General features: G+C 40.3%; 1 protein-coding gene across 1 annotated transcript in view; it reads left to right on the top strand.

The window, feature by feature from the left end:
* Wdr72 (WD repeat domain 72) overlaps positions 1 to 10,954 on the top strand; it is a 150,689-nt gene extending 139,735 nt beyond the window's left edge. The window contains exons 18-19 of the mRNA XM_036191712.1: positions 5,319 to 5,423; positions 10,812 to 10,954. Coding sequence (XP_036047605.1) covers positions 5,319 to 5,423; positions 10,812 to 10,867 — 161 coding nt within the window. The 3' untranslated portion in view covers positions 10,868 to 10,954. The remainder of the gene's footprint in view (positions 1 to 5,318; positions 5,424 to 10,811) is intronic.
* The last annotated feature ends 5,106 nt before the right edge of the window (positions 10,955 to 16,060 follow it).

Here is a 16,060-nt window from a genome sequence, read left to right on the forward strand (position 1 = left end):
AAGTTTTTAGAAAATAGCAGAAGCCAGAATAGAGAATAGAAGTGTGTAGAGAATGCCACTTGGAATTATGTGGCCATGTTACCACATAATTTAAACAATAAATCCTCCCATAGAGGACACACACACACACACACACACACACACACACACACAGGAGGGAGAGGGAGACAGAGAGAGACAGAGAGAGAGAGAGAGAGAGAGAGAGACAGACAGACAGACAGACAGACAGACAGACAGACTTTCTATTGTCTTTGCTGGAACCTTTCATTTCTTAGGACCTAGAGTTAAACTCATTAGAGGTACCATAGTCCCACACATTCATGTACAGCACAGACTCCTCTATCTACTGACTGGAGATATTGAAAAGATATTCAGAGCATCAGCCTTTTGACTGTCAATATTTTAAAGTGTGTAGTGAGTAAATGGAACAGCCTTCTATCCGCTAGTGGCTGGAACAGACTTCCATCTTTTAGTGGAGATCTGTCTAGAAGAGTGTGTCTTTTGGGGACCCAGCCCTCCAGACATAGACAGCTTCACAATACATTCTAGAGGCAATAAACAGCTGATGTTAAGCTGAAGATGAGTCTAGCTACCATTTTCACTGTATTGATGTCAAAAGCATCTCTCTGCCAAGCTCTGAAAAGCACCTTCAAAAACTAACGAAAACACCCAAGAACTTTAGTGATGAGCTACAAATGGACTGTGGTATTGATAAGGAAAAGTCGATATGTATAGTGAAAGGATGGCTACTGTGATAAATGGGTCCTCCATCAGTAAAGATCAAATTATTGACTATCTAGGGCAAGGAAAAAAATCTGTCTATAGCTAACTTCTACAGGTGAGAAGAATTAGCCAACAACAGCAATTCAGAGACAGCTCCAAGAGACAAACAAGGAGAATTCATTAAAGATATCCCAAGTGGACAGCCACATTAGCAAATATGTCTGTGGTATGGGGTATTCAAGAATTCTTTGGCCGTACCTGTGTCCAGGCTTTTTTCCTTGATGTGAAGGGCTCCCATTGGGTATCCCACACTCCCACTCAAGAAGAGTTAGATCAAACTTCACCTTCTTAGTACTTTACAGCAGAGAACTTCTCTGCCCTCCTAAAAGGCATGACATGCTTAGACTGTGGACTCCAGAGATCCTGACTAATTTTGTTAATTGCACATCAACTGGATCATAAGTTGCATGAGGGTACATTGAAAGTACCTCCACTTCTTTGCCCCTTGTGGTCCAGCAAAGAGCTGTGCCCACAATAAGCACCAAATCAATGTGTGTTGACTTCACTTGTTTTGAAATAGTTCATTACAGGAACTCCAGTCACTCATCATGCCAGAGTTTAATGAGGAAACAATACCACAGGAAGCACCCAAAAGGACAATCACAAGGATTAGCCTATCAAACAAACAAACAAACACAGGGTAGATTGGCAGTAATGAACCTCTCCGAAGCCTGCTGCTCCCATTTGACATAGCATAGGTCTTTCCATCACAGTCAGTTTAATTGGATGCTCTGTGAACCACCCAGCAAAGAATGGCAAATCATATACCACTTTCAATAGCAAAATTCACCCATAATAAGGAAGATACTTGAATAACCTCCTCAAAATAACAACTCACCCTCACAAGAATCAGCTTCTTAGAAATCAGAAGTCAAGGCAAAGAGGAGCTACATTCCTGGACTCCGTTCCAGGAAGACCAGGGGCTGATCCCACTTTCTAGCTTTTTGAAAACATTTGCTGTTTCTGCTCACCCTGGATCTAGGCTATTGCCACTAACGGCTGTGGGCACTTCTTTCTTCTAATGCCATGCCTTTGTCCCTTTGAGGTCTTTAATTAAAAGTAGTATGTTTTATTGCTCAAATGTGTTTTTTGACAATGTCACATGTGTATGTAGGATACTGATCTCATCCCCCACCCTCTAATCTCTCACCTACCTCTGTCTACCTCTCATCTTCCCTACTAATCTCTTCCTCACACCCATACATTTTTGTTTCGTTTGTGACCCCCTGAGTTTAATTAACCAGAGCCTTTTCTGTGGCCATGGATGATAACTACCCATTGGAGTCTGTTGGGATCTGCAGTGGGTACACAGTTGAAAACAATGGCTTCCTTTCTCCCAGAGTCTACCAGTAGCCAACAGTTCAGCACTAAGGGGCAAGGACCCACTGGAGTAGCATTTTTAATGTTGTGGTTTGGTAAAGATAGGTTGGAGGCATGGATAAGTAGATGAATGGTGAAAGGTGTTCAACCATGAAAGGACAACATGTTGGATGAGAACAGTGCGTTTGCCCAAATAAATAGAGATGCAACCTCATTGGTGTTTAGCAAAAAAAAAAAAAAAAAAAAAAAAAAAAAAAAAAAAAAACCTATGTGATCTGCTCCTGATTGGAAATACCACCCTCACTACTTCAGAGACTTAACAAATAAGATACCTGGAGGTAAGATCCATTTAAAAAGACTGTAAACATTGACTGGTATCACAATGTCCTGTAGCTTTGCTGCATTCGACTATCCCACTTAAACAACTCACAAAAATCTGTGAACTCAAAAGTAGTCCATCTGTACGATTTAAAGTGAGGAAAGCTAAATTGAAGGAAGCTATAGCAGTGACAATCGGGACACACAAGCGTTTCACCGCAGATCACAGTCTTGGCCACATGGTAGGAAATGGCAGTCTCCTTGTGGATCTAACTGAGCACACATCCTTGAGAGCACACATCCTCTTGATTTATGAGACAGCTAGTCTGGCCCCTCTGCTTCAGTCCCTGGTCCATTCATTCATTTCAGAAATCCTTGGAGAACAATCCCTGTGGCCCAGGCACTGTTGCAGACAAGATAGAAAATGAAGGAGACTGCCTTGGCTTACACATTTTTATTTTTTATTTATTTATTTATTTTTTGTTGCTTTCCAGAAATTTCAAAATACAAACTGAAAGTGTAAGCTTATTTATTTAAAATAAGAATTCCACCTCCCCCCCCCCCCCCCCCCCCCCCCCGTGTTTGCTCCTCAAGGGAAGGTCTTGGAGAAGTGGCAAATCCAACATTTGCCCACTGTTCACAAGACAGCTCCTCTCCGTGCTCTGAGAGGGTTGCTGACCCTGTCTGTAGGGAATGTGTGACTAGAATTGTTACCAGCCTCTTTTAAGAGTCACTGCTGGGCCTCAGGTTCTGAGCACACAGAGGCATGGGGAGCCCTGACTGCTGACACTGCTGGTTCAGGGCTCCAGCAGGACACCTAATGTCACTCACTCAGTGTGTGAAGCTATGTGGGCTCTAGCCCCTGTGTGGCTCTTTCACGTCCTGAAGGAGGTTTAGCAACAGTGACCCTGAGCCTACAAACATTTCCTATATGAGATATATAGGTATATTTTGTTTATTGTATTGAGTATTTATAAATATGTTTTATCAAGAGCTGAAGACAGTGGTAGAGTGCTATAGAAACATGAGAGACATAAGATTCTACTGTTCTCAAAAGTGTATCTCTGTATATACCTGTATGTGTGTGTGTGTATACAGGAGTATATTTACATAGTTAACTTTATATATGTGTGTGCATTTGAGTTTACATACACACTCAGTAGTATGATATATATGTATATACATATGCATGTGTTTATGTACATCTATGTATATATTGTCAGTAGTGTGTGTCTGTGTGTATGTAGATGAGTGTTTGCATATATGTGAGTTATGTGTACATTTAAAAGTGTCTATGTGTATATAGATGTATTTTATATATATTTAAGTTATGTGTATATTTGATAGTACATATATCTATATGTATATATGTTACTATATAGAAATTCTCAATAATGTATAATGCGTATATAGATGTGAGTGTATGTATATGTAGTAAGTAGTCTGCACATGCATATATGCATATACGTAGTGTATATATATATGAGTGAGTATGTATATGTATACACTCAGTAGTATATGTGTGTATAAATGTATGCATGTATAGAAAGAAATAATGGTTTACGTACATCTTTACATGTCTGAATAAATAAATAAATATATATTATATACTCAATAGCTTGTGTATCTGTATATATGTATGTGTATACATATGCACAGTGGTGTACGTACATGTTTACATGTCTGAATGAGTATTTACATACTTAATAGTATATGTACATATATGTGTGTATACATATAGACAATGGTAAGTGTAAATATTTATGTCTGCCCAAGTATATATATATACTTGATAGTATATGTTTATGTATATATGTGTGTGTGTGTGTGTGTGTGTGTGTGTAGGTACACATATGGATTGTGATGTGTACATGTATATATATCTGCATTAGCATACATACTCAATAATGTGTGCATATGTGTATATGTATGCATTTATGGGGATGTATATGGACAGTTGTGTGTCCATGTTTATACTTCACAGAAATGCATATGCTCAATAATGTGTGTACATTTGGCTTCAGATCAGTGGGTGTGACCTGATATGTGATCGGCACTCATTTTGTTCTGTCTACTGAATACCTTCATGCTGAGCAGGCCCACCTTACCTGGTAGATATTAACTAGTGAGGAGGTAACATGAAAATGTGTTGCTCGTAGATGTCGTTTACAGCAAATGGAAAAGCACAGATATTTGAGTCTGTTTGTTAAAGAGCTGATGTGATAACATTCTTTAGGGAAAATGTTGTCCTACCTAGGTACCAGCTTCCGTTTCTGGTCCCTGCTGCTGCCTAAGAAATGATCTTGTGAAAAGCTGTTGGGTTCCCTAGTGTTCAAAACGCTGGCCCTTCCTATCCCCACATTGAATGCCTTCATTCTATACTTGAAGATTTCCTTTGTGTGAGACTTGGTGTGCACGCGTTTGGTGCCGTGGGTTTCGGGGTGCTGAAAAGAGAGCCGAGGTGCAGACAAAGAGTCCATTCCTGTGATTTTAGCTACAGGAGGAGCCACACCATGGGGCAGAGCTGGGCTTTCTAATTGAGTTGGCGGATGTTCTTTGCTCTGTGCCCATGTGCTCTTAATTGACTATATTGTTTTAGATTTATGCATTAAAAATACGATGTCTACTTCGAAGGCTTCGCTTTGTCACTTTGTAGCTGTGTAGCTTTTAAGCTGATGCCAGGCGCTTATTTTTCTTCTGAGATAAAGTCACATCTATGGATTTTTCAACTAATTACATGTCTGCCAATAAATACTTAGAGGATACACTTTATTTCAATTTATTATTTGTGTTTCCATAGTGTGCCCCACACTATCGGTGGGACTGAAGTGGTCTAATGGTGTTCACTGCTACTTTTTCATGGCTGTCTTTCTCTCTTCCTTCTCTCTTTTTAACAGCTTCAGTCAGTCCGGTCAAGCATGGCAGCGACTTGAACTCGGCAAACTTCCAAGATACTGAGGACATTCTTGACAGATGTGTCTTGGAAGAGTCGGAGAGTGCAGGTGGAAGCCATTTAAACATAGTCAAGTATAAAATGATAAATTTGACACAGCTTTGGGGTCCTTGGGAGTGTGTGGGGGAGGACACTGGAAGGCTGCTGGCTCTTAACAGCTGCACTCTCAAATTAACGCCCCCCCCCCCCAGGAGGTCACGGTGTGGGGCTGTTATCTTTTCCTCTTTCATCAAGAATTCAGCTGGACATAGTACAAAGACGTTACAACGGAGAAAGGAAGCTGAGACCATTAGTTCATTATCAATTCCAAGCCAAACTGCTTAATCCACCCAGAAGCTGGAAACTAGAGAAATGTTGACATTTCAAATGTTTCAAATAATGAGATCTAGCAAGATTGAAAGGCAGCAATGCAGAGATGAGCGGAGAGGAACCAGTCGCCACCACTAGAATCTCCTTAACTTTCCCTGTTCAAACAGAACTCTGACTGGGAGGAAGGCACTTTAGCAAAACACGGATGGATGTGGTCAAACAATGGGAGAGCCTGTCTGTCAGAACCCTTTATTAGGAAGTAAGATTTACCCAGTGTCAAAGTTGCTTACGTTGATATTCTCTTTGTGAAAAGGAAAGATGGGAAAATGTACCAGGAAAAGACAGCTAGAACAGCTTAGCTGGGATTTTTGATTCTGTCTTGGTCTGAAGCATGCCCAATTTTAATGATTAATTAATTACAAGAAAAAATAATTGTTACTAAAAATTGAATGACATTGTTGGGCCACTCCAAGCCATGAGGTGCTAATATCCACCTCATTACCATGACTGAAAGAGTTAGCTCTCTCTCCGGGCTGGACATTTCTTTCCTGTTGTCTCTGGCTACGGTGTCCCCTCCACCCTCTCACATCTTTGTGCGCTGATCTCTGTATCATATTTTTGATTCATCCTCTCGGTAGGCTGTCAGCTTAGTTAAGAGATTTCCAAATTGTGTTGCCTTCCCTGACAGGGGGGCAGCTGCAAACAGTCCCCTGATCCTTCCCGGAGGAGAGATACCGAGTTTTAATTTTCAGTGAAAGGTGTAGCCTGCAATCTATGTCAGGCCCCCTAAGTCGTCTTGGAACCCCAATAGGCCCAGTGGTGATGGCAAGTGTGTATCAGCCCCCTCCACTGCACTAGGAGCCCTTAAAAGATGAGCTGCAGCTGCGCGCCCGATCCCAGCCATGCTGTCTCTTCTGCATCTGAGGGTACAGAGAGAGAGCATGTTTTCACAATGACGGAAATTGTTAAAGAACAAATTAGCCCTGCTCCCTGGCATAACACCCCAAAGAAAATGTCAATTCATTTCACTTTAAAAAGGAGAGGATCATGGTAGTGTTAACTGTCTATGCTAAAGATTATTTTTAGATTACTTGTGGTTAGGATTGAAACTGTCTAATTCTGATGAGATTTTTACAGTTCTCAATGAGCTGTTTCCCATCAAGCGTTTTGTCAGGAAGTGAAATCAGGAGTCAGGTGTTTACTTAAGCACTCGCTGTTTTTGACATGATACATCAACATGATGCCATCCGCCATGCCTTAATATAAGTGGACTTAGAGTGAAATTCAGATGGCTTTTATTGTCTGACAGTCGTGAACAAAAGAACTTGTCAAAAAAAAAGAAAGAAAGAAAGGAAGGAAGGAAGGAAGGAAGGAAGGAAGGAAGGAAGGAAGGAAGAAAAAGAACCAGAGTAATTAGAAAATACAGGGGCTGAGGGAGAATCTTATAGAGTGAGTACTGTTCCATACATCGGACATCATTAAGCCAGTAATAAAGGATGAATTGCTCTGGCTTTTTCCTCTGTCCATCCTTGCATTTTAAGACATCTTACCCTTATAGGCCCAGAAACCTCTGGAGGGTTCGCTACTGGTCTCACTGCCTTCCACTGAGAATTTGTGGCTTGGTTGTCATGGAGACATCGTATTTCTCCAAGAATTGCTCATATTGATCCGTAGCCAGGCGTAAATGGCCAAGCGAGTGTGAGGAAGAAAGGGGGCTGGGCAGTCCTGTAAAATGACCAGGGCTTGTGGGTCGGAAAGTGGCTCATAGCAAACACTTAGGGGAAAAGAAAGAAGCTGTTTCATTTTGGTTCGGGATTTCTGTCTGCACTTTGGACTGTTGTCTTCTTTTGGGACAAACTAAAAGGAACTTGTTAGTTGCTTGTCATGTCAGATCTTGGGTGCCTGGTCCTGACACAGCTGTCAGCTTCCCAGCCCTGTGCAGTTCAGGGACATACAACAAAGAGGTAGTAGCATGAATTATTTATTCCTCTTCGTGTGGATAAAATTCTGTAATAAGAAATTAAACCACTTCTGACAGAGGTGCTTGTTTGCTGAAAAAGATTTTGATGAGACGTTAAATTTCCTCAGAGTAGAAGCATCTGATAGACAAAATTCCTAGAACTGAACAAGGAAAGAGAATAAGTTTTGTGTTTCATATGGGAATTTGGTGACATAGAGGGACTTTTTGGAAGCTGTGAAATTATGACAATCCAAAGATGAACTTCAGAAGTGGCTCAGAGTGTAGGGGCCCTAAAATGATGAGCATCATCCTGGTGAAGTATACACCTCTGTGTACTGTGTGGGGGTGGCATTTATCTGGAAAGAGTAACCAGCTTTATTACATGAAAAAAAAAAAAAAAAACGATTTAGGAGGTTTGAAGTGGTGATATCTGAGAACCTAACTATGTCAGTAGCTGAATTTACAATGATGTCATGTGGAAGGGGTATGCTTAAGTCTGGAGCCATTATTCTTTCCATTTTCCCATGGAATGTCATCACTCCATCTGAAACTCCCTTTAACATCTTCATGGATGTGCAAAATCCCCCTGTTACGAAGCTGAGTGTGCTCAGGCTTCTAGCTGTAATGGATATTGACCTTATGTAGTTTAATGTAATGCTAACTGACTAATATATTTATTACCTCATTTTAAATGAATAGAGTAAATGTTTAAGGAGTATTTAGAAAAGGAAAACAGAAATGATTTTCCCATACCACGAGTATTGCTTCCTCTATTGTTCTATTCAAATACTGCCTTTGTTTTTAAATCTTTTCAAGCTATCACTTTATTCTGGCTTCTATAGCTACATAACACTTGAAGCCCTCGTTCATAGGCAGAAAGCAGGAAGGGCAAGGAAGCATGGAGAAGCTGAAAAAGATTGTTGAAAAGACGTGAAGTTATGTCTTAAGTGCTGCTAGTTTTGAAACGTCATTAATAAGATGAAATTTTTAAATTTTGCATACAGTGATACAGTTGACTTCTTGAGTGGCATTTGGAGACAGTGGGTTAATTTTCACTGACATTGCTCTCCAGCCTAGAGCTGACCAGGGGGAGCTGTTTATAAATGGGCCACTCTGCATATGGGTCACAGCTCAGAGGCCTTGCAGAGTACACTCACCTCTTCTCTGGAGGGCTGTACCTCACTCATCTTGCCATTCTAATCTTTCTTGGTTCAAGCCTTATACCCAGGTGAGAGCCTGGAGTCCATTAAGGTTGGCGAAGCACCTGTCAGCCAGAGTATTCTTGCTATTTTGACCTTGCTGGTGAACCTAGAGGTCTGGTCTGAAGGGGAAGGTAACCCTTGGACATGTCTTTTCTTTGAAATAATTCATCAGCAGTGAGTTTTGGCTTACAGGTGAATCCCATATTGGAGCTTGTGTCTCTGACTCTGTGAAGTCTACCTGCTCCTTCTCTGGCATTTCTATGTTCCTGAAGCCTGTGGGGAGAAGGTTGATGTCTAGTAATAGAAGCTCTGAGACAGCAGCATGAACATGCAGCTCCCTGTCTGTGAATTTAGGGCCGTTAGACCTTCCTTCTGTGGCTTTTTAAAGCTTGGCTGCCTCTGAATTTAAAAGCTGCTATCACAAAAATAGTTTCAAGATCATCTAGTTAACTTCTGGGCAAAGCACAGCCTTATCCTCCAGACCCTTTTAGCAAAGACTCCTTGCCCCTCATCTTCACACTCATGCTAAAAAATTATAGGGCCATGTCTGCAATTTTTAGGCTAGTGTTAATGAGAGACCTTGGTGTAGAAAATTAGTAATTTGTCTCCTGACGTTCTTGGGACAGCATAACTTCGGGGCAGGGTAGATGGCTCAGTCAGTAAAGTGTTTTCTATGCAAGCACAGTAACTTGAGTTTTATCTTCAGGATCTATGTAAAAAGCCAGGGGTAAGCCAAGTGCTGGGGAGGTAGAAACAGTGGGTCCCTGGAACTTGCTGGCCTAGCAGTCTAACTGAATCAGAGAGCTCCAGGTTCAGTGGGGTCCTGTCTCAAAAAGTAACATGGAGATGGTTACGGCATTAATCTCTGGCCTATATACATACACACACATACATACACACACAACACATACACACACAGCGAGTGTCACTAAGTTTTCACATCAATTGCAAAGTAGTTTATAATCAGTGTGTGTTCTCTGTTAATAGAACATTTTAGTGGTTTCTATGTAGCACATTGTGCATGTGGATCTATATACATCACTGTCAATCAATATTACATTTGCATGAATCTGATGAACAAAACTAGAATTCTCACAGAGGATGACACATTGTGAAAAGCCAAGGTGAGATTTTTCTTTCTTTTTTACTACTCTGTCTCATGAATCACCAGCAAAAGCCAGGAATCAGAAAGTAGACCAGCTCCAGGACGGTCGTGTTGGAGGGGCTGATGATGATGCATGAGGGAGAAAATGTGGACAGTGTGAGCTGAGCATCAATCATGGCCACCAAACACAGGCTTATGGCTGGGGCTGAAACTTGTTCTAGAAAAAGGAAGAACAATGTCAATAATAAAGTGGTAATTTCCTACTGGTTTTGTTTAGCAATGCCAATGTTTTAATTAATTTATCCAAAGATAAAAGTGTAAACACCAGCAGAATAAATTTTAAAGCAACATAAAGCCATAGGTTGATTCATATGAATGTATACATATAACAATATATGGTATAGTACTTATCTCGCCACCCCCCAGTTTTTGCTAGCCTACACCTATGCTTGAGAGTGACATATTTTGATTCTGCAACTTAATCCATATTTCAGCAAATATAAAGTCTGGCACTGGAACCATGGAGGTAGATTGCTCTAAAAATAATTAAGCTGCTTAAACTGAGGGAGAATTTGCCTCTTTCAAGCCAAGTTCATCATTTTGGAAGACTTTGTTATTGGGATGATTAAAAGCTATTGGTAACATGTAGGATTAAAATGTAGGTACCTGCTTTATAAGGCAGGGATATTAGTTATCATATACTGCGTTTTACTGCAGGGTGGGGAGGGATGTAGAATTTGCAGAGAGTAAGCTCCTTACTTTTTCTGCCCCTTACTTCCCCTTTCCACATCTCCCCTCCTTCTGTCTGTCTTCTTGGTTCTATATTGCACCCTGTAACCCAGATATCTGCTTTCTTTCTAGGTCAGCCTAGGCATCGTCCATGGCTAACGAAGGTGTGCTCCTGCAGGATGTGCTAGATGGAATATCGGAAGGGAAATCAAATCTGAACTAACAGAGAAGGACGAGCACACTATCTCTTTCCCATCAAATAAAAGCAGCGCTGTTTGGTCTCCAGTGGTTTCATGAATATGCTAGCCAAAGTGTATTAAAAATGTTATCACTGATTGAGGATATCCAAATTCTAATTCTAGGGAATGATTGTCCAAGCCAGTCTCCTTAGTCCTCCTTATTTTCTGTTGTTACTCGTGACAAAGAATGCCAGCTCACAGGTGTAGATTTAACAGCACTTCAGAGGTTCCCTTCTCAGTGCCTGAATTGCAGAAGCCAAAGGAGTGCACAAAACTCTCAATTCACTGTTGCTTCAAGGTATTTATTTAAACCAAAACTTTATCAGCTTTGCCATGTTGAGCTTGGACATATTGTTTTAGGGGGTGCTTCAGTTCCAATCAACCTTTGCACGTCACATCCTTCAACATGAAATGTCCTTTATCAATCTGTGGCATACAAGGGTGTCTAGTTTTGCAAGGTCCAATCAGTCTGGACCTCTAATGACACCGTGGTGATTGTCTTTAATTAAAGGTTGATGTTATTAGCCTTGTAACCTGAACTGGGGGAGGGGACTCTACTTACAACATTCGTTCTTTGTTAGTATATAAACATCCACGGTTCTTTTCCCAGAAAGAAGCTGGGCTAGCAGAAATTCTAAAACTAAAAAATGCAAAGCAGTATCAACAGAAATGGGTGTAAAGTGCTCATCTGTTAAACCGATCTGAATTATGTGCTATGACTTTTATTGAATGATTCCTTAATTTATAGAAAATCATCAAAGATTATTAACATATATCTAAATGAATAGAAATATGGCCTAATCCATAGAAAGACGGAAATAAATATATATTATATATACATAGTGTGTGTGTGTAAGTGTGTGTGTGTGTGTGTGTGTGTGTGTGTGTAGTTCATTTCATTTCATACAATTTTAATTCAACAATTTTCTGAGCACCAGCCTCAGATCCTGTATTGGGATGTAGCAATCAGGGGAAAGGAAAAATTCAAAAGAGAAATACATCATTGAGCTGCCTTGCTCTGTACCCTTTGAGACTTACAATTAATTATTGAGCTAGATGAATATATCTAATATGAATATCAAAAAACTATAATGCCATCAAAGTAGATGAAAATCCATGCGTATGTTTCCTAAAATAGCATGTCTCTGCATGAAGTTAATTTTGATTTGTACCTAAACTGTAATATGTTGTCAACAATAATAACCATGGAAACCATTGTCTTCTGAGCATTTTACCCCTTTGGATTATATAGCCATGAGTAATTTGAAACAAGTTACAAACAAGCTAGGCAGTGGGACAGATTGTGGCTTTCAAGACATCACAAGCATTTTTGATGATGAAACATCAAATATGTCTCTAAAAGGGGACATTTTAATAGTTAAAGCCAAGTACATGTTAAAATCCTGGTATGTTTGTTAAAAGTGAGTTTATTATTTTCATAGATATGTCCTATTATTCCCTTTGCACAAAAGAATAACAATACATTTAAATCATTGCTGAATTTAGCATATTTTCAGATCTGAAGAAAACAATATTGAATCCTTGATAAATATTTCATGGTATCAGCAGTAGTGGGAAATCAGACATGGTGGAACCCTGGCTTCACTAAACAGAATTTTAAGATTCTTCAGCACTATAAGCTTGAGTCACTACAAATTCATATTAAATGACTTCATCATGATGGTTTTCTTTTTTATCAATTTCTAAAAGCTAACGCTACAAAACAAAACAAAAACATAAGCAAAACTGAATTAGGCTTAGCACTGAACACGCCCCTCATGCCTGTCCTGTTTATGATGCAGATCCCTGGGTCCTTTTGAAAATGCTCCCCTGGGATCTTCTCTCTGCAGTTTCAGTGATTTCTACTGTAGGAAAACTGGAAGTAGCAAGTTGACCTGTGACTTGTTAGGATCTGACCACTTGCCACCACAGCCCTCAAGCTAAAACTAGTTTCTTGATTGGGGCAGGATGTCTTTTTTGGTCTCTTGGGCATTAAGCTGCACTTGGAGTCCTCCTGTGACTGTAATGAACTGTTGATTTAAGATGCTCTTGCATTTCTTCCCGGCAATCATCTGGTAATATTTATCCTGTGTACACCTACATCCAGAAGTCTAATTCAGACAAGTGTCACATCTTCAGACTTGAAGGTCAGCACCCTTCATGCACTTGGTGGAGCTGTTCCTGGTCTTTGCTGGTGGTGTGGAGGATAGAGTTGAGAAAGCTCTTGGGGCTGAGAAAGAGGCTACCCTGGTGTGTCTGGCAAAGTGGGCTTCTCAGAGCCTCGTTTCTTTGGCCTCTTGCCAAGCTTCCTTTCAGTTTTCACCCTAAGAAGGCTCCCTATGATGGCTTATGGAGGACAATGCAAGCCCTGGAAAACACCCAATAAAAGTCAGATGTGTGGTATCATAAACACACAATAGGACGGCCTCAAGTCTTCCCTTGCTGTTTTAGAAACAAGGCTAAGACTTCCTAGAACATGTTAGAATCAGGAAATGACAAGACCTAACAGTAGGTAGGCTGTCCTCAGAGACTGGCATCTGGGGTCATATTTATCTCCCTTGTGTGTTCAATTTCCCACAATTTTAAACTCCCTTTAGAGATGTTCAAATCAACATTTTGAGAAACTATACTGGTTTTCCTTGATCTTTCAAAGGCACATTATGATAATCTAGTTCTCAAAAAAAAAAAAAAAAGTGATCTATATGCTGTGTATTTGAACTGGAATGTCAGAATATTTTAATCCCAATTGATTTTAGTTTTCATTTCACAAAATGGACTCTTGTAATTTTTTTAAACTTAATTTGCATACAGTTCATGTGATCAGTTATTTTAAGGCATGGTCAGAACTTTTTGTTCTCCACACAATGGATTCTAACATGTATCCAGTGTGCCAAAGTTGCCATTAATTTCATAGTCTCTGCTGTGTAATGCTTAGCATTTGTTAAAGATTTTTCTAAATTAGCAGTAGTCAAATTTAAATTAATGAAGTTTCCTGAGTAGTATCTTCCACACACAGTTAAATGCTACACCCATCATATGCAGAGGCTCTTGCCTAGGTCACTTTGGTCAACAAGGATACTTCAGAGGGTATTTGAAGAAAAAATACAAATAAAAACAACCCTCCCAAAGGGAGCCTACTGCTGGAAACTCCCTTCTGGCTTAGGTCCCCTGGAGATTGGTAGGTGTTATGTCACCTCCTGACTGGAGCAGGGACCAGGGTGAGGCTTTTTCTTCCAGTTATTAGGGTTTGATAAATATTGCACTAGAAATATTTGTTTTGATTAATTAGATTTTTAAAAATTCCTTAGCCTTAGACCCGCTCATTTACTCTTTAATAAATACCTTTGCCCCCCCAAAAACAATCTGCATATAAATGGACTGTGATGATTGCATCATTGTTAGTACAATTATGATAATACTGATAAGAAAAAATAAGCAGGAACATGAATACCATGTGAAACTGGTATTCATAGACCACTTGAACATGTTTACATTGTTTTCTGTGATAAAAGAGAAAATTCTTGGTGTCTCAGGCTCTATCTTTTAATGATCTCTCCAAACACCTTTTACCCCATTGTTGTACCACATTTTCTGTCGTCAGTTCTAAAGATCCTTTTTGTCTTCAGTAGCCTGATCCTTTCAAATGTTGTAGGGATTTTTATTCAAGGATACAAGGTCTTTAACAGCAATGACAGACAGTCCATATTTAGTACACTCCCAGCCTAAAGCGCCAAATGCCAGAAACACACCAATATTCATAACATTATGTAAAAGCAATAATTAGTTGGCACGTGCCTCCCAAATCCATCATTTACTCACTTAGCAATCATTTTAATTGCAATTATCTGCAAAGTCATCAATTGCCTTTTAGATCCTGTCCGTGCATATTCTAAGGGGACAGTGTTTGCACAATTCCTTCTAGGATAAAAGGAGAATCTATGCTCTGTTCTCGACCACCACAAACTTCCTGTAGATATTTTAAAGGAGTTCCCTGTTATTGCTTCGGGGTCAACTGCATTGCCTATCAAAAACAGCCTCTCTCGTCTATCATCAGGACCAGGTTATTTTCGAATCTCCATTGCATCCTGTGTTGTTTCAGCCTCCCTTTTGTATTCTGAAGTTGGGCAATGCGGGCAGGGGACATATAGAAACCATGTCAAGATAATTTTTTCTTCCCCCGAGAAGGAACCGTGGGGATGAAGTTGTCCATGAGGTTGTTTTTGTGATAGAGAAGATTCCCTGAGATGAGCCCCTAATTCAAATAATCAGTGTGCTTTTCCCCCAAATCCAAGCAAAGAAGAATGTCAACCTCTTCCAAGGTAATGGGGTAGAAATAAGTACTCCTTTGTTTGGGAGAGTGAAGCGGAGAAATAAATGTGGAGGTCGCAAGGTTATGTTTTCGCAGAGAGCGTGCTGTCTCAGGTACCCTCGGAGAAAAGCTGGTTTGTGTGTAGTCTTCCCGCCATGTAGGTGGCAGCAACACCCAAGATTAGAAAATATCAGTTCCCTGGCTCTGGTCCAAAATGTTCTAACTTAAAAAAAATAAAAAAAACCCTCATGGAAGAGAAAGGGCTTAAAGCACAAAGACAGATTCCTCTCTGTCTTCCGAAATCTCTGAAGCACTATTTTAAGGTTATGCTTAAACCCATTCCCATAACGCCGGGACATCTGTCACTTCCTTCAATACTGAAGTCATAGTCTGCTCCTGTTCAGACTGGTAGAATTTGTTTCTGTTTCATTCTGCACTAGGGTCTGATTTCTTTAGCTTCTCCTGCCTGGAGCCTTTCTCTGCTAGCCAAGGAAGGAAGTTGCTCTCATTCCCGACTACCCAAGCTTCTGGTGAAATAGAGACAGGGCGTCTATGGAAACATCTCAAAAAGGAAAAAGAAAAATCTTGAGTAAATGTGGACAGACAAATTCATTTCCCCTGATCTCTCTAACCAGAAGTGACTGCACTCACCTGTCAAAGGAAGGTCACACTCACACCTGGAAGTCCAGGACACCTGGAAGGGAGGCCAGAGACCCCACAGGAGCCACATAACCAAGGATGGGGTGTGGCTCTGCTGTGTGGTCATGGGTCGAGTTGCTGAGGAAGCTATTTATGCAAATGTCCATAAGAATTTAGGACTGGTGTGCACACGA

The sequence above is a fragment of the Onychomys torridus genome, chromosome 7 (genome assembly GCF_903995425.1).
Source record: "Onychomys torridus chromosome 7, mOncTor1.1, whole genome shotgun sequence".
In the NCBI taxonomy this organism is placed as follows: domain Eukaryota; kingdom Metazoa; phylum Chordata; class Mammalia; order Rodentia; family Cricetidae; genus Onychomys; species Onychomys torridus.